General features: G+C 42.6%; 2 protein-coding genes across 5 annotated transcripts; one reads left to right on the top strand and one right to left on the bottom strand.

Moving 5' to 3' along the window:
• Nucleotides 1-230: 230 nt before the first annotated feature.
• On the top strand, nt 231-4,833 carry si:ch211-157c3.4 (LITAF-like zinc ribbon domain-containing protein). Of its 2 annotated transcripts, XM_027002751.2 has the most exons (5): nt 231-272; nt 2,609-2,670; nt 2,865-2,969; nt 3,096-3,270; nt 3,360-4,833. In XM_027002751.2, exons 2-5 carry the CDS (start codon nt 2,628-2,630, stop codon nt 3,472-3,474), a joined length of 438 nt encoding a protein of 145 aa, XP_026858552.2. In that variant the 5' UTR covers nt 231-272; nt 2,609-2,627; the 3' UTR covers nt 3,475-4,833. The 2 variants fall into 2 exon arrangements, with proteins under 2 accessions (XP_026858552.2, XP_026858553.2); XM_027002752.2 differs by lacking the exon at nt 231-272 and having other exon boundaries at nt 2,584-2,670.
• Nucleotides 4,716-19,932, bottom strand: usp7 (ubiquitin specific peptidase 7 (herpes virus-associated)). Of its 3 annotated transcripts, none has more exons than XM_027002747.2 (31): nt 18,977-19,932; nt 15,806-15,910; nt 15,456-15,654; nt 14,903-15,041; nt 14,624-14,712; nt 14,382-14,490; nt 14,127-14,257; nt 13,820-13,874; nt 13,628-13,708; nt 13,448-13,538; nt 13,023-13,105; nt 12,817-12,926; nt 12,140-12,317; nt 11,757-11,901; nt 11,163-11,293; nt 10,614-10,748; nt 10,364-10,465; nt 10,112-10,217; nt 9,873-9,965; nt 9,699-9,766; nt 9,485-9,585; nt 9,251-9,404; nt 9,091-9,158; nt 8,894-9,002; nt 8,530-8,607; nt 8,044-8,144; nt 7,682-7,781; nt 7,380-7,499; nt 7,194-7,265; nt 6,928-7,018; nt 4,716-6,107 (listed from the first exon to the last, which is right to left on the bottom strand). In XM_027002747.2, exons 1-31 carry the CDS (start codon nt 19,056-19,058, stop codon nt 6,001-6,003), a joined length of 3,333 nt encoding a protein of 1,110 aa, XP_026858548.1. In that variant the 5' UTR covers nt 19,059-19,932; the 3' UTR covers nt 4,716-6,000. The 3 variants fall into 3 exon arrangements, with proteins under 3 accessions (XP_026858548.1, XP_026858550.1, XP_026858551.1); XM_027002749.2 differs by having other exon boundaries at nt 12,161-12,317; nt 18,977-19,931; XM_027002750.2 differs by lacking the exon at nt 18,977-19,932 and adding an exon at nt 17,416-17,496.
• Nucleotides 19,933-21,342: the final 1,410 nt, after the last annotated feature.

The following is a 21,342-nucleotide window of genomic DNA, read 5'->3' as shown; positions in this document are numbered from 1 at the left end:
TGCAGATTTACGACCTGTAAGGGTGCATTGTTGCCAAAGAAACAGGTTCAGAAAGCTCTTCAAAGAACAAAAACACTGGCACTTTAGGGCTGACCACACTTTCCAGCCCTGTCTAATGCATATTCATCAGAGACGGCTGAATATGTAAATACATATTCAGGGAGCTGGGAGGAGTGGTGGCAAGGCCAAGAAAAACTGAGCATAACTGCCTAGCATGATACCAGTCAGACCGCCAACACCAGCACGACAGACAGCAGCTCCAGCACAGCAAGGTAAGAGAACCTCACCCAGTGTGCTGTTTTCTTCCCGATTTAAGATCGAGAGATAAGACCGAGATTTTCCACGTCTTCTAGTGCTTAATGGCAAGAAAGACAGCAGGGAGTTTGTGTTCTCTGACAGGTCAATAATTCAGCAGCAGTGAGTAGATTTGTTTTCTCACTAGGTGACAAAGTGAGTTTGGTGTGTGTTACACTTCAGTTAAGCGGTTTCACCCTGTAGGAGACACAACACTTTTCCCGCTAATCTTAATTTATACTGGTGAAATTTGAAGATGGTTTTAATATGCCATCTAGAATTTAGTAAACTTAGTATGCAAGTTTAGTATAAATGTTTATAGGAGTGTCTGGGTTGATTCTACTCATACCAAAAGCAGTTTTTACTGACAATTACTTCTGGGCTTGGCTGTTGATGGCTCACTAGCACAACTTGCTTCTTATTGTTGTTCTAGATTACACACTTTATATATTGGTGGGTTCTGAATCAAGTTGCTCCACTTTAATAGACATCAAGTCATAATAGATAGTAATTTTATTAGTCACTGACTAATCAGTTTGACGTTAATTTTTGCAGTCCGATGTCACTTCTTAGACTGGAATGATAACGTTAATCAGGAGTTTATGATGTATATTAAATTATATGTTTATTATAAATTTTATTTTTCTCTTATCAGGTGTTTTAAAGATTACATTTAAAGTATGTTTTTGAGCAAAGCTTATATAGGTATTAAATGTAGGTATTAATTGCATTTTTAATTTCTGTACATTTAACTTTGACCAAAATATCAAACAAAATCATGAAAAATATTAAGCAAAAGAGAATTAGACTTTAAAATGAGATCTATGTTTGTTTCTTGTTAATGTCATTTAACAAAATATCCATTGGTAATAATTGCCAATATACATTAGCCATAGAATGTATTTTACATCTGCAAAAGGAGCACCAATTTGGTAAAAGAAATATCTGAAATTAAAAAACAAACATAATTCAAACAGTACCTGCACAGGGGGATTACTCGACAGAAACACTCATCAGGACACAGTGTCACTTGCTAAAAGGGTAACATGATAATAAGGTACAACAACAGAACAGATGCTTCATTCATGAGTGGGAATATCCGCATTCCTATGAGTGTACCCTTCTACATATGGCCCAATGCCAATCCCAGAATGACTTAAGATGTGCTGAAGCCCATTTATTAATTAGGATCAAGTATTCATACAACTTTATATGAATTCCCCATACAAACTGGAAGTTCTATTCCACAATTTTATTCCCCATACAGCATCCACGACCCATGGACTATGATTCAGCAATATACTTGTAGCTAGTTTCTGAAACTTGCTCAAACCCATATACTCAATGGCTAGACTTTTTAGAGCAGGTCTGTGTTCAAAGTAGACCACTGGACAAGTGATAGATTTAAAATAACAAATTTATCCAAATTTTCAACCAACCAATTTGATCATTACTTAATTAAAAACAATGCTGGCCAAAATAAGATTTAATGAGAACAAAAGCTTTAGTCACATGATGTTTCATATGAATAATAAAGATATTGCAATATAGCTTCATAATACAAAAAATAACACATTCAAACATATAGTTGAACAACTCTTCACAGGAAGGATTGTAATATGAAATCAGACATATAAGTGTTTTTACTGAAGATCTAGACTAGCCAAACATGCCACAGAACGACATTCCACGCTTAGCTTCTGGTTCACACCTGTACTATAAAAGGTTAGATCAGTGAATTTTTGTTTCTGCCCGTCATCAAAGGCGTTCACTACCTGCCCTTTTACAGATCTTGACAGATCTTCGGGCTTTTCCGAATTCCTTTGGCACAGAAGAATTAGTCAGTGACTATTCAACCTAAAATAATGTACACCAAACGGAGTACTGTAGTACACTCCTGCACTGTCCAGCCTAGTATTTTTTAACCAAACTGTTAAGTTTGTAAGTAATTACCAAGCTCTTTGTGATCTAAATGGGATGTGGGCATTAGGACATAAATACACCACACAAGACCGACTTCTCTTGAGATCAACTGGATAAGAGACATCTAATGCTCGCCTGCCATCTAGTGACAACAAAAAGCAGGTGCTCTACAGCTTAGCCATATGATCCGTTACCCACCTCCGACATGCTGGAGATGCCTACAGCCTACTACTGTAACATGGCAACTTGATGAGCATGTTACTTTATCGTAGACGTTTTTAATGATAGCCTCGCAGATAGGCCCCATACGAGTCACGGACACTACAAGAAAACATGTATGGCATAGATCATAAATCTGAGTAAATAGCCAGTCTCAACCGTTCCCTTCTAGTGTCATATCCTGAGGAAGAATGAGTTCAGGAGCAAAGGATCCGCCACCCTATATCGTACCAGGTAAAACCCTAAAACACCACAATCGCCTTCATCCCATATCAAGACCACGCCAGGACCTCCGAGGGCGGGTACTCCATATGGACACATAAGGGTGGCCATGGAATTAAACCTCTTTCGCTAAGGAGAACTCAATGCGGGTGAACGTGTATCTGCTCATCCCACATGGTTTTCATGAGCGTCTTTTGTATTCATAGTTGACGAAAAAGGGGACAGTGTGAAAGTCTATAAGGTGCACACGCCTTTCAACCCGGCTAACTCCAACGATGATCAGTTCCAACTGAGGACTCACAACTCAAGCGGTAGGTTAAAGAGTCCCACCACGGGGATAAATAATGTTCTGACGTGTCCAGTCAACAACAAATACCGTCGCGTTTACCGGTGATGATATAAGAATGGTCTGAATTTGTTATTACTTGCTCTTGTAGTTCAGGTTTCCTCAGCAGACAATGCCAAGAACAAGTACGTGAGTTATGACACGCAACTGGGTCGCTCTCCGGCAATGGCCACGTGCACGGATTGTCGGGAGCAGGTGCTGACCCAGGTCACCTACAAAGTGGGCGCCTACGCCTGGCTCATGTGCCTGCTTTTCATTTGTTGCGGGTAAGAGAAAAATCACCCATCAAACGGAATACACGCCTGTGACTTTTAAAAGCTGGATCAAAACAGTTTGGTTTTCTTGTGCCTTTTAGGTTCATACTCGGCTGCTGTCTGATACCATTCTTCGTAAAGTTCTTCAAAGACGCTTATCACACGTGCCCCAAATGCGGTCGGATCATCCACGTGGATAAAAAGCGCTGCTGCTGACCGCGACATCCTCCCTGAGCTTTTTGCCGCCTCCTGTTTCCGAACGCCGTCGTGCTCAGATAGCGAAAATGCCACAGTTGCAGTCAGACCACCGCCTTTTTTTTGATCGTGGGGTATTACAGTGAGCTTATGGACTTTTTCGAGACAACAAATAGGAACATTACAGAATGTAACATCAACGTAATTGGCTTACTAATTGGTTGCAACGCTGGCATTAGAAGAGCCCTTTGCTTTCACTTGCTTTAATCTTGTCTGTATCAGGCTCTGAAAGCCCAATATTAAGATTATGCTGACCTATTTTGAGCTACAACAAAAGTGCCCAAATTCGATCCTGGAGGGGACATAGTGCAGCACAATTTGCTGATTTCCGTGTCCAAACACACCTTATTGGATTCATCAGCTAGGTTACAGTGGGGAAATCGCCAAACCGTGCTGCACTTTCACCCTTCACTACTGGGTTTGTGCAAACCCTGCTGAAGGGTTTGAGGGGAAAGTGGGGGTTCTTTTGCATTGGGCTGTTCACTACATTTGAGGTCATATTAATGGTCAACCCTGGTAAGAGAACAATACAAAAATAATCAGACCACCTTTGACGCTGAAATTTGTCTTATTTAAACTGGCTGGCACATAAGTACCAAGGCTGGCCATTAGCTGTCATTCCTTTTATTCATTATATAAAAATATTGCCGCTAGTCTAAGCACAGGTATTGCACATGAAAATGTTCTTTAAAAACATAAGGAATTAGGTTATAGGAAATCTCTGGGATTTGTACATAAATCTATATAGAAATATGTTAAGTTTAGATTTCTGCTACCATGTATACATTATTATTGATGACTAGACCTACCATGGCATTTATATTCATTTATGGATTCCTGTTACAGAATGACTTGTCTGTCAGTTTTTCCAATCTTCACATTATGACAGTCGTTATATTGACACCTAGGTACTGTACTAAATCCATTTTAAACATGACATTTATAGAGCATAATTTGTTCAATGACTACGAAGTGATCAGTTTTCATCTTATGTGGGCTATGGGCTTTTAATATCTCATCATTGACCCATCTTTTAATACTTCCTATTTATCATCTGAAACAGCAAGCATTCTATTTAGAGACATTTTGGACAAAGTGAATATGCATTCTGCAAGCTGTAGCAGCACAACAGGTGCCCACTGCAGCACTTTCACAACCAATCAGGATGCTGCTTCTGGAGTGAAATGTTCAACTGATAATTGTAGCTTTTATAGAAAATTTTATTCAACATACATTTTCAGCAAAAAGGCAATATACAGGAATAGTTGTCGTACACTGCTGCTACACGGAGGAATTAGACCGGGAAAAAAAAAAAAAAAATCAAAAAGGTGATCGGCAGGTCATTTTGTACTGGACTTAAACAAGACAAACTGTTGCAAGTAGTTAAGGAAGAAATAAAGACCAAAATAAAACTTAAAGTCAGTGTCCAAAATAAAACTACACACAATGAATATGAACATCTGATCTGTACCCAACAAAGTGTCTTTAATTTTACATGTCCATTCTTTAAATATACAATTTTAAATGTTGTCTTTACAAAGCCAACTATGCACTAGGGGTACTCCTCCTGTGCTTACAAAAAAGAAAGAAAAAAAAAAAGAGAAAAGAAATGTGTTGTTGGTTCATTTAATGCTGGTTTCACCATGTCCTGAACCAGTCTACCAAATGTCTGCAGCTTCCTGCTAATGCACATTACAGCCAATCTGGAGCGCCTTCCACTCCCCTCCCACCAGAATGATACTACAGCAAAGTGCCAGATGAGCCCGAAGGAGTGCGGAGGGAGAGAGGATGCAGGGGGAGGCCCAACCAAAGATTACATTTAACAGTGCTGAGAAATGTAAAACCTTTGCTATTAAGTGCTGACGTGCAAGATGAAGTACAGACAAACTATTTCTTTTCTCGTTTCTTTTTAAAACATATGCCGTGGAGCTTTATTATACAAGATTTCCAGAAAAAAAGAGAAACTGAATTCCTCCGACCAAACTAGGTGAGAAAGAATTGTGTAAACATGAAAATTGCCTAGTTGCACTAAGGGACAAGAAAACGCAACCACTTCAGGGCAACTAGCAAGCTTTAGCCATCTGTGGGGGTTTTGTTGAAAGGATGGAAATCCTTTAATTTATTTGCAAATGGCAGAACAACTTCCATCTGTCCCCCTCACTATGCAGCAGCTTTCTTGCTGTAACAATTCTTTTAAAAACAAAATTAAAAGAAAAAAAAACAAAACAAACAAAAAAACCCCACTGTCTAGAAGGTCGTACTGTAACCCCCATTTAATAAAATCCAATTCATTCTTCCAGACAAAACAGGCAGTCAACAGAGAAGCCAAATCGAAGAGCTTCAAAAGGGAAAAACATGAGCGAACACTCCGCTTTGCTGAAGATTTCATACATGGGGCCTGTGTACCCAGACAACAGGTGGCAAGAGTGGTGCACACAAGACGTTTGGTTAAAGTCTTTAGTATGGTCGGTTAAGAGGGAGTGCTCGTCAGTTGTGGATCTTGATCGCCTTTTCCAGGTATGTGTAGCGTCCTCTCTTTGGAGCCTTGTTGAAGTGGTCAAGACCTAACCAAGGTCTCGGGTGGGACATGTTCCCTGGGGACAAGGAAACAAAACTAAGGAAATTCTCTCTTTCACTCATGCGAGAGAGAGAGAACAGCTACCTACACAAGATTTTTTAGCACCAGTGACCTACATTCATCAAGCTTGAAGAGTGCTTTTTTCCTTGCTTTTTGTTTTACATTTCTATGAAAGTAATCACTTGGGTTAGAAGTAGCTGCTCCTCCATTCCCACTCTTGTTCGTTTTGTAAACGCAGGCCACAGCAAGCTTACAACTCCATTCTTCCTGTGCAAGGTGTGCTGCAGGGACGACCTTTACTGAGCTGCTTCTCCAGGGGCAGCATAGCTAGAGTGACAGCAGAGCTGCCACAGCAACTGGGCCCTACTGGTTTAGCTAGGGTTTTCAACAAGCTAAACCCTCCTATACCATTGCACTGACCCCTAATGTGTCTTCCAGGTGTACTTTGTATTCGACTTTGCCTGACTTTTGATTGGCCTAAAATTGCCAGTGGGAGGGTACAGACCAATATGATTGTCCTGTTTGTTGAAGCCCCTACAATCTGGGAGAACATTGCAAACAAACAGACAAAAATGAAGTAAAAACCAAGGCATCCAGCCAAACCCTGGACATACAGCCTAAAAACTGGAGGGTCTAGATTTAGACCACTAGGTGCACCAAAGCTTGGCGATGCACATATACACTCACTCTCACAAGTGACTTGCGTGACACCATTTGTATATGTCGTTACCAGCTGCACAAGTAGATCCTGACTGCCAGAAGCAGCAAGGAGGCTCAGCAACACAGAGAGCGCCACTCGAATGCCATGTGACCGAGCTCGCACCACCCATACATACCTGGCTGTGGCTCAAAGTCCTTCAGATTCACTTCGTAGTCATCTTCATTGATGTACTGATGCCGGCCCATCATCACAATTGCAAATTTGAACTACAAAATGATAAATCAAATAAGACGTTACAATGTTATCATAAAGTGCAGAAAGATCCACTTCTTAAAAGAGCAAAACCAAACAAATGAATGAAAAGCATGCACAGCTCAATTCAGGGACGAAGTCAGAGCTCTATTTGTCATTAACGGCATCGTCCTTCAGTGCTTTGGGTACCTTCTCAAACTCCTTCTCCTGGATGTCCAGCATGCTCTGGATCCTCCTCATCACCTCTCTGAAGGGCTCCGCCTGGAGCGGCACAGCAGCAGGTTAGCGTTACACACTCCTGACCGACAAACCCACAGCCTCTGAACACCACACACGCACACCCACACGCGTGCGCTACCCACAGCCCTCACACACCTGGCGGATCTTTAGCAAGAACGGAATTCCAAAAGTCCCGAAGACCTCCTTGTGGAAATGTGCAACTGGAATCAGCATCTCATTTTCCTTATCCAGGTCGACCTGGTCAAGGGGGATTTCCTAAACACACAAAACGAAGCATTTCATGCAAGACCCATCACTTCACAGAACAGCCTCCAGATACAAAAGGGGAAAAAACAGCTTGGCAAAACTATTTATTTACAGAGCATTTCATAGGATAACAATTCTTTATTTGTACATAAAAAGAGGAAGTTGGAGGAATGGCACAGTTATGCTTTTACCTCTATTCTGAATGTTCGACTGGCTGCAGGAGATAAACATTCTAGCAACTCATCCTCTTGGTGAACCCCGATAATTTTGTAGCTTACAATTTCTAAGAGCCTGCAGGAGAGATGTCGAGACATGTGTGTGTAAAAGCATAGTCCAACAAAAGGTTTAGGAAGAGCATGGAAGCAACATCAAGAGGATAATCAGAGACTGAGTGTCTGAGGACCCTGAATACATTAGAAAGTCACAAGCATCACCCCCCCCAAATGCGGCTCAAATCAGAACCAATATAAAAGCAAAATCTGTGGAACACACTAGCACAAAGCAGAATTAATCTAATCTAGTGATCCAAGATTCAGCAACCAAATGGTCTTACCTGAGCTTCTCTGAGCCTTTGTCGGAGAGCTCCACGGCCTTTTGACATTCCTCCAGGAGGTCTCGAACACAGCCGTGCTTGTCTGGGTATAGTGTGATCTCCTGGTTGGGAGGTCAGACACAAAAAGTAAGCGACAAAGCTTGGATCAGACTGCTCCAGCTTCAGTCATGGAAGGCCATGTCACAGTGTAGCTTTGGTGCTTTGCCTGCTTCAGCACAGCTCATAAATAAGCCATCCCCTCAGGAAGTGAGTCAGAGTGGGTTGGCGCAGGGAATACCTGCGTCGACCCTCGAGGAGTGAAGCTGTACACTGACATCATGAAAACCAATATCCATGCTAAGCCACATCAAGAGGAGAGAGCAAAAGATACTTCTGAACAACCAAATGCCGTACAAACACACACACACACACACACACACACACACAGGGGAAAAAAGCCTCTGTGGATTGATTATAAAACTTGTTCTTTTCCTTCTTCTTTTTTACCTCCTCCCGAAACTGGCTGTTGAGCCATATTGACTTGAAGCTCCTCCTGTTCTCAAAGTCGGTGATCTTCATCTTGAGCTGTGGGAGGTGAGTGAAAACATGAATAAATCAGGGGATCTGAGGCAAAGTCATGCAGAAGGGCTCAGGTTCCCATGAGGGGTGCCGAGTACTGGACTCAAGGTATACTGCTCTGCCGTTTACTGATGTTTCCACCTTGAATTTCTATATTTATTGACTGACAAGTATTTCATTTAAATAAATTTTTTTTCTTTTGTACTGTGAAAATGTATATTTAACGAGTAAAGAAAAGCCATCAGGATGCTTCATTATCGCAGCCCTCTCAGATGTGATGGAGTCCCCTCACCTGCTGGTAGTAGAGCTTCTTGGGCTGTCGGGGCTTAAAGAACTGCAGCAGGTCTCGCAGAGTGCCCTCGTAGTTGTGCCTGAGCGGGTTGCCTGGGCCATCTCTGTACCTGAGGAGCAGGCCGAGGGAAGGCAGGTTAAAGAGCAGTGCCACAGGCCCGGGAAAGGGTAACTCCAGCTGAGAGCAATCATACGTACCCCTGGGACTTGAAGAACTGCAAGAGCATGGGGTCAGTGTTTAACCTCTGTGCAACAGTCTTTGCCACCTAGAAAAATTACGAGATTAGAGTGTTGGTGGTTGGGTGTGAGGAGGGGAGGTGGCCGATACCGATCTGTGTTACTGATTATGACAGCTGACCTGGAAGTAGTTCATTCTGTTCGAAAGCGTCACAACGAAACCCGGGTCGTTGTGGATGGTTTTGTCACAGAAGATGACGTCCACGCGGTGGTACAGGTCTCTGAAGTAGTCCTTTGCAGTTGGCAGCTCGCTTGCATCATTCTCCGAGTCGTCCCTAGAGAAATCAAGGGTTATTTCCTCGCTCTGTCTCTAAATGAAAAGCAAGTCTGAAAGCACACTGGGGGGAGCCCTTACTTCTGGAACACTATTATGTCTCCATCCATTAGCTCGTCCAGAGCTTTGTCCAGAGAGACATCATAGTCCTGTATCCGCTCCGTTAAATTCGGTTTAACTTCCTACAGTGAACATGAGTCATAAGTCAGATTCGCAGCACTCGCTCTGTGATGTTAGTGGGTTTCCAGACCCAGTAAGGGACTTCTGGGGAAAGCAAGTGATGTGAGAAACTTGCCTCATAGAGGATAAGACTAGTTCCCTGCTGAAACCCTGCTCTTTCACACATGATGGGAAGCAGGTCTCCTGCTTACAAGAAACATAAGTCCATCAGCTTTGCACATTAACTCAACTTAACCACTCATGTCAATGTTATTGACGGGTCTGTTAATGGGTTAGTTAAGGTACTTACGTATTTTGCAGGATATAGGGGTGTAGATATGTCCACAATAATTTAAGCTTCTGGTTTTTGGGTCATACATCTTCAAGAACAACATAACATCATCTGCAAAGGAAAATGGAAGTGATCATAGCATTACACTGGATTGTAGCATTAAACTGGAAGTCGTTTGAGCACTACAGTTCCACAAGTTTGAAGCCCAAGGAATAATACTTCCATTGGCTTTAGCTTTACAGGGGAGTCAAACTCACGGTCTTTGTCGAACTTGGGTAATGTTGCACCGCTGGCGGCCATTTCTGGATCTACCGTTTCCAGAAATATTGTCCATGGATTCTCGTTGTCACTTAAGTCGATCATCTGGCGAGAGCAGAGCAAAGCCCATCATCGGCATGAATGACGGCCCAAAAACATGAATCAGTTACACGGGGGGGGGGAACAAAACCCCCACACACAGCGGCCTACGTGCCGCTAGCGTCCTTGTGTGGGGTGGGGGTGTCACTTACGGACTTGTTGCAATCGGCTTCGTAGTCCAGCATGGCCGGACGCTTGGTGCCGTTACTCCGCGCCTGCATGGGCCACAGGCGCATCTGGTCCTGTGGGAAGCCCTGCACAAAATCAACGTTACCCTCAGCACCTCCATTCAGGCAGTCAGGGCAAACATGGGGAAACCCCTCGCTCCTCCATACTGCACTGCTGCACTTTGAGAACGATGCTGACTGAACGTCCAGGACAACATCCTGCGGAGGAGCTTACCATGGTCTGCGAGAGGTTCTGAACAAATTCGGCCAGGGTGGAGCTCTTCAGAACCTTGAATACTGTGTACTTCACTTTCTCCTCATCATACATGTCATTGCCCTGGTGCCCACAGAACTGGTCCTCCGTCACCATCTTCAACCATAAAAGGCAGAATCACATCACACTTGCATACCACACTCCGTTCTCTCAGCGCCTTGTGCAAGACTAATGAGGAGGTACTATAAACCTGGCAGTATCCATGGAAATGGGTTTTGTTAAATAAATGAGACAGGAAAAGGGCTCTGGGGCAGGAGCTATGCTGATGATGGAATACAAGTCATATATATAATTTTAAAAATGTGTGTAATATATATATATATATATATATATATATATATATATATATATATATATATATATAAATAAATAAATAAATAAATAAATAAATAAAGAGAGAGAGAGAGAGAGAGAGAGAGAGAGAGAGAGAGAGAGAGAGAGAGAGAGTGTGTGTGCACGCGTGCGTGAGAGAATGTATGAATGAGAGAGAGAGCAGTGTGTGCACCGTACCTGCACTTGCATGTAAAGGTGAGCCTCCTGCCGTTCCTTCCGTTTCTGTGCCTCCACCCTCTTCTCCTCCTGCAGCCGCTCCACCAGCTGATGGGGAATGTCCATGTCTGTGACCGGCTGCAGTACCTCACCTATGCAAATGCACCACAGCTTTTATTATGGACAACTGTGCACACAAACACCAGTGTCTCCCCTACATCTACGTGGTGTGGAATCAACCATGATAAAATGACGTGTTATATAACTGTTACATTATCTTTTTTGCAGCTTTTTGATGCGAGACATTTTAAATCAGCAAGGCTAATGCTGCAGTTCTTTAGTGTACAATGTTTGAAGCACTTCTCAGCCAGACACATGGCATCGGACAGCCACTTAAGCAGACTTGGGCTGAAGTGTTCAAGAGCCATCCTGTTCAGCCAGACCCCTGCCTTCAAAGCTCAAAGCTCAGAGCTCAGTGTTGTGGGACTCGGTTGGCTGCGTGAAAAAAATCTGCTCGGTGCTGACCAGCAGCTGTTCTAGGGCCACAGCCCCACGGCCACCAGGCGACAGGCCCAGCAGCCTAGAGAGAAATGCTTGACAGCGGGAGTGACTCACTGAGCTTGGACTCGCGGATGTACACCAGCATGTACGCATTAGTGCAGTGGCGTACAGACAGGTCGTCATCATGGCCACCGTAGTTATGCTCAATGGCCTCCTCTTTAGTGCATCGGGAAACTACGTCATCATCAAATTTGCACCACTTAAGGGAAAATGAGGAAATGGAGATGTTTAAGACAAATTAATGTCACCAATCTGAACTAAATATACATGCACTGCTTTTAAACACCGTCACTCGTTAGCATTGAAAAATAGCATTTGTTATCATCAGTAACATTAGATCAAATAAAAAATTACACACTTTTATAAACTGTGCATCCATTTATTATTCAACAAACACCATGGATTTTGACTCCCAAAATAAGGAAAATGGTTCTCACTATTGGCTCCGTGACACTCACTTTGCCGTCTCCTTTGGGGTTTAGATAGACGACATAGTGGCCTCCGTGGTTGTCTCCGCTGTGCACCAGCACCGCGTGCAGGATGTAGTTGGCCGGGTCCTTCACGTCTGGCTTCTGCAGGAACTCATCCAGAGGTAACTGCTCGGGGAACTCGAACCTGCGGGCAAGGCATTGGGCATCCATGAAGCAGCCCCCAGCATGAAACCAGATCAAAAGGGAGCTCACATTAAAGCTGGGGAGGCCTAGGCCATCAGTGACACAGGTATTTCAACACTCAGTCACCAGGCACGTGACGATGAGTCAGCCATGCGCCTATTTTAAGCTGAGCATTGCTCTCTGCGTGATGTTCACCAACAATAAACCATGGAATTTGACTCATACCACATGAAAAAGAGCTCAAATGTTCAACACACATGTGGGTATTATCTGTGTACAGAACATTAGTCCATTATGTCAACAAAGGGCAGGTTTGATCTAAGCTTGCATCATCCAATGAAAGACCCCAATACTGGCCACCAACTGTAAGTTTAAATAGCCGATACAGGCGTCACTGACCACAAGGTTTCACCCAGGTCAACAGAATCAACCTACTTGTGTCATAACCATTGCAATTCCTTTTCCCCTTGTCTAAACTGCACCACACTGTGTAAAGTTACCTGTCGTTGATCTTTATGTTTTGGTCAGTCTGTGGGTCGTACATGAACCTCATGAGCTGTAAGTGCAGGATGGGTGGGAAGGTCAGGAACTTCACACCCTTCTCAGCTTCCTGGAACACAGAAGAATGGGGCTCCATTAAAGCTACCGTGGCAAGGAGGGGTGTGTGTGCACACTGCTCTGGTGAGTCAGAGCACGAGAGCTGTACCTGTAGGCCATGCTCCCCCGCATCATACTTGTTGTCCCCATCCAGCTGCTCCACGGCCACGTAATCTTTGAACGACTCAAAGACTGCAGCAGGAGAGAAGACACACATGGGGCATTTCAACGACATGGTACATGTCACCAGATGCATGAAGTAAAGAACGCAACTTATAATTCCAAGAATCCCAAGCATTTATGAGTCAGAATAATAAACTACTGTGCTGTTCTGAATGGTACAAGTAGGAGACAAACAACGTACAGCCGCATTTGCAAAAGGTTTGCGGCCATCTGACTCTCAGAGCTGTCCGACTTGGTAGCCAAACTTCAGGGAAATCAACATGCATTTATGTCCAGTACTAGCAGCCAGCACGGTGCTCGCGTCTCGGGATCAAAATGCCACGGTCCCACACATTTAAAATGAGTACTCACTGTTTTTCTTTCCTTTTATGCTGAGCTGGATGTCGTAGTAATCCTCTATTCGTTCAGACCTATAATCCACATGCTTACACTGGATGTAGGACTACAAAAGAAACAGCAAGTTGCCCACTCATTAGTCCTGCCAGATTAACCGAAAGCATAGGAGAGACTGGTGAGGCTCAGCCAACTCACCACCATCTTTCCCCTGAAGAGCTTCGGGATCGTGCCTTCTACGCAAGTTCCCTTCATCTTGTTCTCAACGTTGTCTAGCAGCTGCAATTGAAGCACAAGCACGGTGTGCTCAGGTTCTCAATGGCAGTGTGAGGGAAGGGGTTTTGATGTCAGGATAAAAATGCCCCAGAAAGCCACAGCAATGGAACTCACCACTCTGCACAGCTCTTGCACGTCATGTTGCATGAAGCTATCAAGAGTCTCCCACCTATGCATTGACATGGGAATTAGATACCATTTTGCACTCAGTCTGAGTATGAATGCTATTTGAAAAATAAAACAGGACATTAAAATGTCGATAGGACAATCTCCCAAAACACCCATGTCATATTTTTTCCAAATAGAAGAAAAAACACACACAACTGCCATACAACTACATACAGAGTCTTTAAAAAGTGTATCCGCTTTAAGAATTTGCATACTCTCTCTGAGTAGCATAGCATTCCGAAAAGGTCCCTACCCAAAAGACTTGGTCAACTTCTTTGTGCCAACAGGCTTATCACTGTGCTGGAGTTCGTAGAAGACTCGCTGCAGAGCGAGGGGAACACTTTTGGAAGAGTCATCGCCCTCTGTAGGCATCATGTACACTGCCTACAAGGAAACAGCACAGAAAAACAGGACTGAACCAGGTGGCAGACAAAGATGAGCGGTTCCCGTAGCACAAGCAAGAACAGCGAGTGTGTCTGCCAGCACTGACTCAAAGCGCAATCCTCACCCGCCGCAGCTGGTTGGTAAAGAAGAGTGTTTGTAGAAGGCTGTTCATATAGCATGTAGCGCCTTGGTTCTTTAAGCCTACATAACCAGTATGCTTCTTCGAATCCCAGCTGGAATTATAAGAAAAATAATATGTAGCTAAACTGTAAAAAAGCTCTTATGTAGCTAATCTGCCCCTTAAACAACTCATAATGGCTAAAATACATTTTACACTCAGAGCAGGTAATTGAGGAGTTCACTCACGCCACACCATGAGGGGCATCAGCCTGAACATAAACCTCAAACGTGACCTTATCGTCCTCCACGAAGCCCCTCTCCGGATCAGTCACATCCTAGAAAAGCCCCCCCCCCCCCCACACACACACACATTATGGACTTAAAAAACAACCTTTTGGACAAACCCCGATGGCTTCCACACAGAAAAGAGGCTGTGGTATGACTATGGCTAGTCAAGATAATTTGGAAAACTGGGTCTAGTGTGAACACTTAAAAGAGCACTTATAAGGCAGCGGGAGAACTTACACTCCATGACATGAAGTTGGAGAAACCCCAGTCATTTTCCTTGTGGAAGAACAGGTGACTGATGCGGCGGCTGAATGCCTTCTCCTCGTCTTTGTAGTTGATGATTTTCAGCATGGCTTGAGCATGACAGGACCATGACCTAAGAACAAGGAGAAACTGACCAGTTAGCTGGATGACAGTTACGCACCTTTAAGCTACCATAATTTTAAATAATTCAAAAAACAACCTTTAATAATCCTCATTGTTAGTCCATGATAAAAAAAATTCAAGGTTGTGTTCCATCCATTAATTTAATACATTTCGAATTAAACTTTTACCCATCTTGGTATACCATTTTAATGCACAAAACAGAAAGCACTGATTCCATAATAACCAACTTGATTATGGGCCACACATCACTGTTACATCCCCAGAACAATGCAAAAAAAAAAGAAAAAAAGAAAGGGAGGTCCTAGAGCCACCGACAGGCTGTGATTGGAAGCGTAAACAAGGCTTTCATGAGAGCTAAACGGTAACAAGAATAATGAGCGAGTGGAGGATAGCGACTGCTTACGTGGAGTCGGACTCTGCATTGCACTGCAGGAAGAAACCCACACTCTTCTGGTGGGGCCGGTCCGGGTAGAAGCGGGGCATAACCATTATCTTCCAGGGGAGGTTCCTCACGAAACACGACGGGCTGAGCACAGACTCACTCAGTCTGCTAAAACGCTCCACCACAAAGCGGAAGGTCGCCTCTGAACGCCAGCTTGTATCTTTTGCACAAAAAAGGTTTACAGTTTACATCTCATATACAAGACAGCCTAATGTGCAATTGATTTGAACTCCGTACTATACAAAACCAAAGCTTCAGTTTGTGCAGTGATGGAGGAAATTTACTGGAGCTTCACCAGATACTGTCCTTACCATCTTCCATGTCTTCCTCTGTGTTGTTATGCCCATCTGCCATCGCCACATTACCATTGATGACAGGATTGGGGGGGATTCTTGGGGGATCGTCTGTGTCACCAGCTAAGGAAAACAAGAGAGGAAAGATTTGTCATGCCGCATGACAAAAAGCTTTCTATACTTAACTTTTTCCTACCATGAGACAGCCTTTCATAAAACATGTTCTTATAGTAAATAAATTCAAAAACATGATAACTGTTTGTGAAAAGTAAAGAGATCAATCTGCAAATTACAGTAGGCTTTTAAGAGCAAGAAAGTATATAGAACTTGAGCCTATATACACTTTTCATTTTAGGCTAACTGACATTTCAGCAAAAACCCACACTATGATAATAAGGGAAACACTCAGCTTTAGAAAAATACAAAATCATATCAATATCTTCTAAATGTTAATGGCCATCTCTTCAAAAGCACTCTTTAAAAAAAGAGAAAAGAAAATGGCAACTTGAGAATCATGTTTCAGCAATACACTATAAAGATGCTTATTTCTGCTTTTTTTGTTATGACCTGGCAAAACAATGACAAAAATGAGGGCAGGTAGACGAAGTAAGTGCAAAGCCAATAGAATTGTTAGTGGTTTATTTAAAGAACAGCAAAGACCTAAGGACTGGGACAGAAAGAGACCCACTTTTCCAAGACGTGAGGACATAGTCGAGACAGAATTAATCAAAAAGATTAACAAAGAGACAATTTACAATATGTATAAATGTTGTAAGTTTTCCTGTAAAAGTATCCGTGTTTGATCAATTAACGCGAATGATTGTTTCAAATAAAGCTAACTGGTAACATGATGCGTGTTTAGAGGAATGAGTGTAACACGAAACCTACACATATTCTCAACGCTTAGGTGGTGCACAGTTTTACGCCGGACACAAGGCTGTGTGACAGCGGGCAAACGTTGATCCTCGCTAGACTAACACAGCCATAGCCGGCAGAAACGCCCCCCTCATGTGGCTTAGCGAACCTCAGGCAAAACTCAGGCGGCCAATCGAAATTCAGTAATTACACGGACGTATTAGTTGTATTAAAAGTGGAGAACACAAGAACTACAAGAGATGAATTCTTGCTGCAGTACAATTCAGACGGAGACATGTAACTATTAAAAATGGCGAGTTCACACGACAGCATACGATGAAGCAGCAGATCCGCGCGCTGTGTCGGAGAGCCGCACGAGGGCCTTGACGCAGACTGATCATTAGCATGCTGGCTAGCGTTAGCTAACACACATCACACTCTTTATTTAATTGCAAATACGCCGTCAAAGGCCCTTAACTTCGTTCATGAAATAAGAACATTCCCGAGACATATGTTAACATTGTTGGAGCTTGATTTGTTTGATTAGTCCTTCACTCATGATTTGCAATAGCAGTCAATCCAAGTAGCTAGGTAGCTAGCTAGCTAACTAACATTCATCATCTATTTAATCCATCTACCATACATGTCACATTATTCTTCAGTGATTGCTACAACTTTATTAAATAACAAATTACGACGGTATCCTGAATTAGCTACTTCACTGCGTCATCATGTGACAGCTTGTGTTGTCCCTAAAACATAAACAAACATACGCAAGCGGGCCTTGCGCATACGGATCACTGCAAAACACTAGACAGCCAGAAGACTCCAGTCCACCATCTTGAAATAAAAACATCAGATCCACCCCCCGCTCAAGCTAGCAGGCTTCCTCTGCGGATGGTATGGTCAGTGTCGGCAATATACACTGGCGCTATCTAACTAGATCCAATTCACACGATGAGGGCTTCCTTGTAATACGGTCACAAACCACATATAAAAGACAATCGAACTGTGTTTATAAAACTGAGGCGTTACGTTTTAAAGTGACAATGCATAAGCTTTGGGGAAGAACAAATGGCTAGTGCTAAAGTACGATGTTAGCTATCCAAGCTAGCTATCGCTAGGATACACGGCTAACCAAAGTTTGGCAACTTCAGCAAATTATCAATAATCAACGAGATGTCCGCAAGCGTTAGTTAGCTACGATAGCTAGCTACTTTACTCATATTCGCTGCATGACAGTGATCATAGAGATTAACCTGCCATGCAGAATTACATTCAATGAAATAGATCTTTTGCATCAAATCTAGCTAACAGGCTAGTTAAGAATTATTAGATAGCTATCCATTTATCCAAATAGCTAACCGTCAAGCATAGATCAATGATTGCGAAGTAACTCTTTTAGCGTTGCAGACTGAAATCTTTTTATATACCCATACAGCTTGTAAGTCTGTCTAGACCTCAAACTACAATTTGTAGTATATGTTGGCTATCAGTTTAGCAAAAACTATTTCACTTCCTGATGTTAACGTTAATAACTTACTATTCTGTCTGTTCAATTTTGATTGCATTTTGAAATGTGAAATACGATTAACATTGAGATGTCTGGGTAAGCTGGCAGCATTGACCTGCTTCTAAAAACTGCTAAAACCAGTCCAAGGTAATATTAAAGGTTAGTTAGATAAGGTACTTATCTAGTAGCTTTGTGTTACCTAAACTGGTTACGTTTAAGCTATTTTAAGCAATAATTACACAATAGACAAAACTCAAACCAAATTCCCTTATATTTGCTGTCAATTTGTACCACGTTAACGTAAATGCGGTACAATGACTAATGCTAGCCACACAGCTAACTAAGCAAACCAGCTAGACTATTAGCTGTCAAATGAATCGGGATGCTTTCATCAAACGCTTTTATTATAACTACCTTCACTAGCTAGCCGGTTAATATTGTCAACGCATTAACTATAGCCATCAAGCTGTAATCAGATGTGTCTGAATTCAGTTTAGATCGCTCTCCGAAACATCGTTTTGCTTGCCAGACAGAATCCGACAGATAGCGTTTAGCTAACTAGCTTGCTAACTCACCTGATTTAGCCTGCTAGCGCTAACGAGGTCAAAACATGCGACAAAGTGACTTGCTAATAAAGTTAACCTAGCTTGCCGGACCAGCTAGCCACCATCCCAGTAATAACGCAAATCACATGTTGCTTATGTACGACAATAATACAATAAACAGTAAATGGTGGTCTCTCTGTGTGGTGGTGAAAACATGACATAATCGTAAGTGTTTCTGCAGGAGGCCTGACTAACAGTCAACATAACATGAGCTACCTTCCATCTCCATATCCTCGGGCTCGCTGAGCTGCTGCTCGCCGGCTTTCTGCTGCTGTTGCTGAGTGTGATGGTGGTTCATGTTTGCGATGGTGGCGATATGATTACGCTTGTCGTCTTTGTGGCCCTCGACCTTGTCTGGCGTCGGTTCCGTAGGGACAGGGGTCCGGGGGAGCTGGTGGTGGGGAGCTGGAGGATGCGGAGGTGGTGTATACAGGTCGAGCCTTTGCGGCTGGGCCTGCACTAACACGACCTCGGCCCTTTCTGCTGTCGGCGCCGGGGATTGAGGAAGGGAGGCCGGTGGGGGAGCAGGCAGAGAAACGCGGACGTATTTGCTCGCTATTCGCCCAATCTCGGCGCTTTGGTGGGTTGCTAACACTAACGGTAGTCGATGACTTGGGCTCCAAAATAAGGGAGGCCCGATGTACTAAAACCGGCTTTCCACACGGTATGGCAGGCGGTTAAGTGAGGGAAATTCAACTTACAACAACCTGCAGCCAGGGAAAACAAATACCCTGTTTATCGCTAGCTGGTGCTAGTTAGCCTTAGCTAGCAAAAGTGTTTGTAGTAAAGAAGAGGTTCTGCGGCTCATGCGATTCCAATAAATGTTTAGATACAACTTTCCCTGCAATATTTCCAGTCCATCTGCTCCTCCGATTGTCCCTCTTCTGGGGGGGAGCGGAGAAAAAAGCTATCCATTCAAACCCGAGTCTTATTTGAATTCGCACTAATTTAGAAGTTTAAAGTGACAATGATGCTCGCGCTTTACATCGACGTTATCATATATGAAGCTAATATTTAATCCTAACGCCTAGATTTAACGAGAAGTCGCATCTCAAATATGTTCTCAGTAAAAATCTTTCGCCCGGTCACGGCCAGAGCCCCCCTCTCTCTCTCTCGCTCGCTCTCGCTCTCTCTCTCTCTCACACCGCTCCCGTGGTTTCTGATGTTCAGTTGAGGTAAAGCTCAAAATGGCGGTCGCACTCCTCTCTGAAATGTCACATCCGCGCGGAGATCTAAACGCTCGCGTACACCGCGCGCCGTGTCATAAACACGCCGAATTCATAATCGAGTCTGTTTAATCTCGGACAATCGCATGAACACACCGAATATTTTATTTTTGATTTATTGAAATGTCTTGTTGATTAATTACGCATTTAAAAATTGTTCACGCAGAATTAACATCTTATTTTAATAAAGTGGCGACATAGCTTATTGACTATAAATAGCGTTATTAAAATATTAGTTGCGGTATGCATTTCTTAGCAAAGTAGACAATCATAAATACAGTCAAGAAATGCTAGTTACAACATTAAAAACGAGTTTTAGTAGACTTTATCACATTGGCTATTAGGCGAAGTCAGTTTAAGTGAAATCCAATTAAAAATGAAATCCAGCTTTCCTGACAACTGACAAGAATAAATTTGGTAAACTGCGCGGTTCTTAAGATGCACACGCTGGTATTAGCCTACAAGGCTATATATTAACCTATCATCTGTACCATAGCCTTCAGTTGGTTCAGAAGCTGAAGTCTAATAATTTTATTTATTATGGAAATAGGTAGCATAACAACACAAAACATGATTTGTACTTTGAAAATCACAATTAATCATTATTTTTTTTTATCTCAGTCAGTTTATGATCAGTACATTTGAAGTTTAATGAATTCTGCTTATCAAGGCTTCATAAAACCTATAAGGGACCATACAGACCCCTTCGTTTCATAAGCTTTCTATGGGAATTCACAGTTGAAGGCATTCACATGTGAAGAATTGTTTTATTCCTGCTTGAACTTCGATTTTCCAGACCAATCTGTAGACCCAAGTCAGTAGCCTGTTGGACAAAAATAGATGTGGATAGCAAACTAGGTCCTTGTCCAGTGTATTTGCACAGTTTAATATACAATTCTAACATATGATTCAATTTCTGAAGGACTTGATAAACATCTCATGGATTGAAAATATTGCTTTAAAAGAGGAAATACATTTTCTCAAATGTTTACAGTTTCAACTGTACCAGGCAGAGTGTTAAACAAGTTACCCGTTTTACATATACTGAGTTTCAAGTTTATAAGGTACACATAATCTAGCTGTAGTCTGCCTGTAGCAATCCAATTTTGTTTGGGTTTCCAGAAGTTATATGACTGGTCATAATATTGCTTATTCTCTGCATAGTTGTGCAGATTTTTCAATTGCCTTTTTTGAATTACTTACAAAAAAGGCAGGTGGTATTATGATATTTGTGTAGGTTTATGCTGTAGGCTTATAATTCATATATTGCAAAGTGCATATACAGTATAAACATATACTGAGAGTATCTTACATCTGATCTTTGCTACAAACAAGCCAGAAAGCAAATAAACAAAC

This window comes from Electrophorus electricus, chromosome 1 (assembly GCF_013358815.1).
Source record: "Electrophorus electricus isolate fEleEle1 chromosome 1, fEleEle1.pri, whole genome shotgun sequence".
Taxonomy (NCBI): Eukaryota; Metazoa; Chordata; class Actinopteri; order Gymnotiformes; family Gymnotidae; genus Electrophorus; species Electrophorus electricus.
Note: the sequence above shows the minus strand (reverse complement) of the source record. Positions and strands in the feature narration are given on the sequence as shown.

What these genes read in the sequence shown, in the direction of transcription:
- usp7 (XM_027002747.2), bottom strand. Translation starts at nt 19,058, where the DNA reads ATGAACCACCATCACACTCAGCAACAGCAGCAGAAAGCCGGCGAGCAG. An exon ending in AGAGGAAGACATGGAAGATG is followed by an intron (nt 15,655 to 15,805) that starts GTAAGGACAGTA and finishes TTTGTGCAAAAG; the next exon opens with ATACAAGCTGGCGTTCAGAG. An exon ending in CCCTATATCCTGCAAAATAC is followed by an intron (nt 9,767 to 9,872) that starts GTAAGTACCTTA and finishes TCTTGTAAGCAG; the next exon opens with GAGACCTGCTTCCCATCATG.
- si:ch211-157c3.4 (XM_027002751.2), top strand. Translation starts at nt 2,628, where the DNA reads ATGAGTTCAGGAGCAAAGGATCCGCCACCCTATATCGTACCAG. An exon ending in GAGGACTCACAACTCAAGCG is followed by an intron (nt 2,970 to 3,095) that starts GTAGGTTAAAGA and finishes TTGCTCTTGTAG; the next exon opens with TTCAGGTTTCCTCAGCAGAC. An exon ending in CTGCTTTTCATTTGTTGCGG is followed by an intron (nt 3,271 to 3,359) that starts GTAAGAGAAAAA and finishes TGTGCCTTTTAG; the next exon opens with GTTCATACTCGGCTGCTGTC.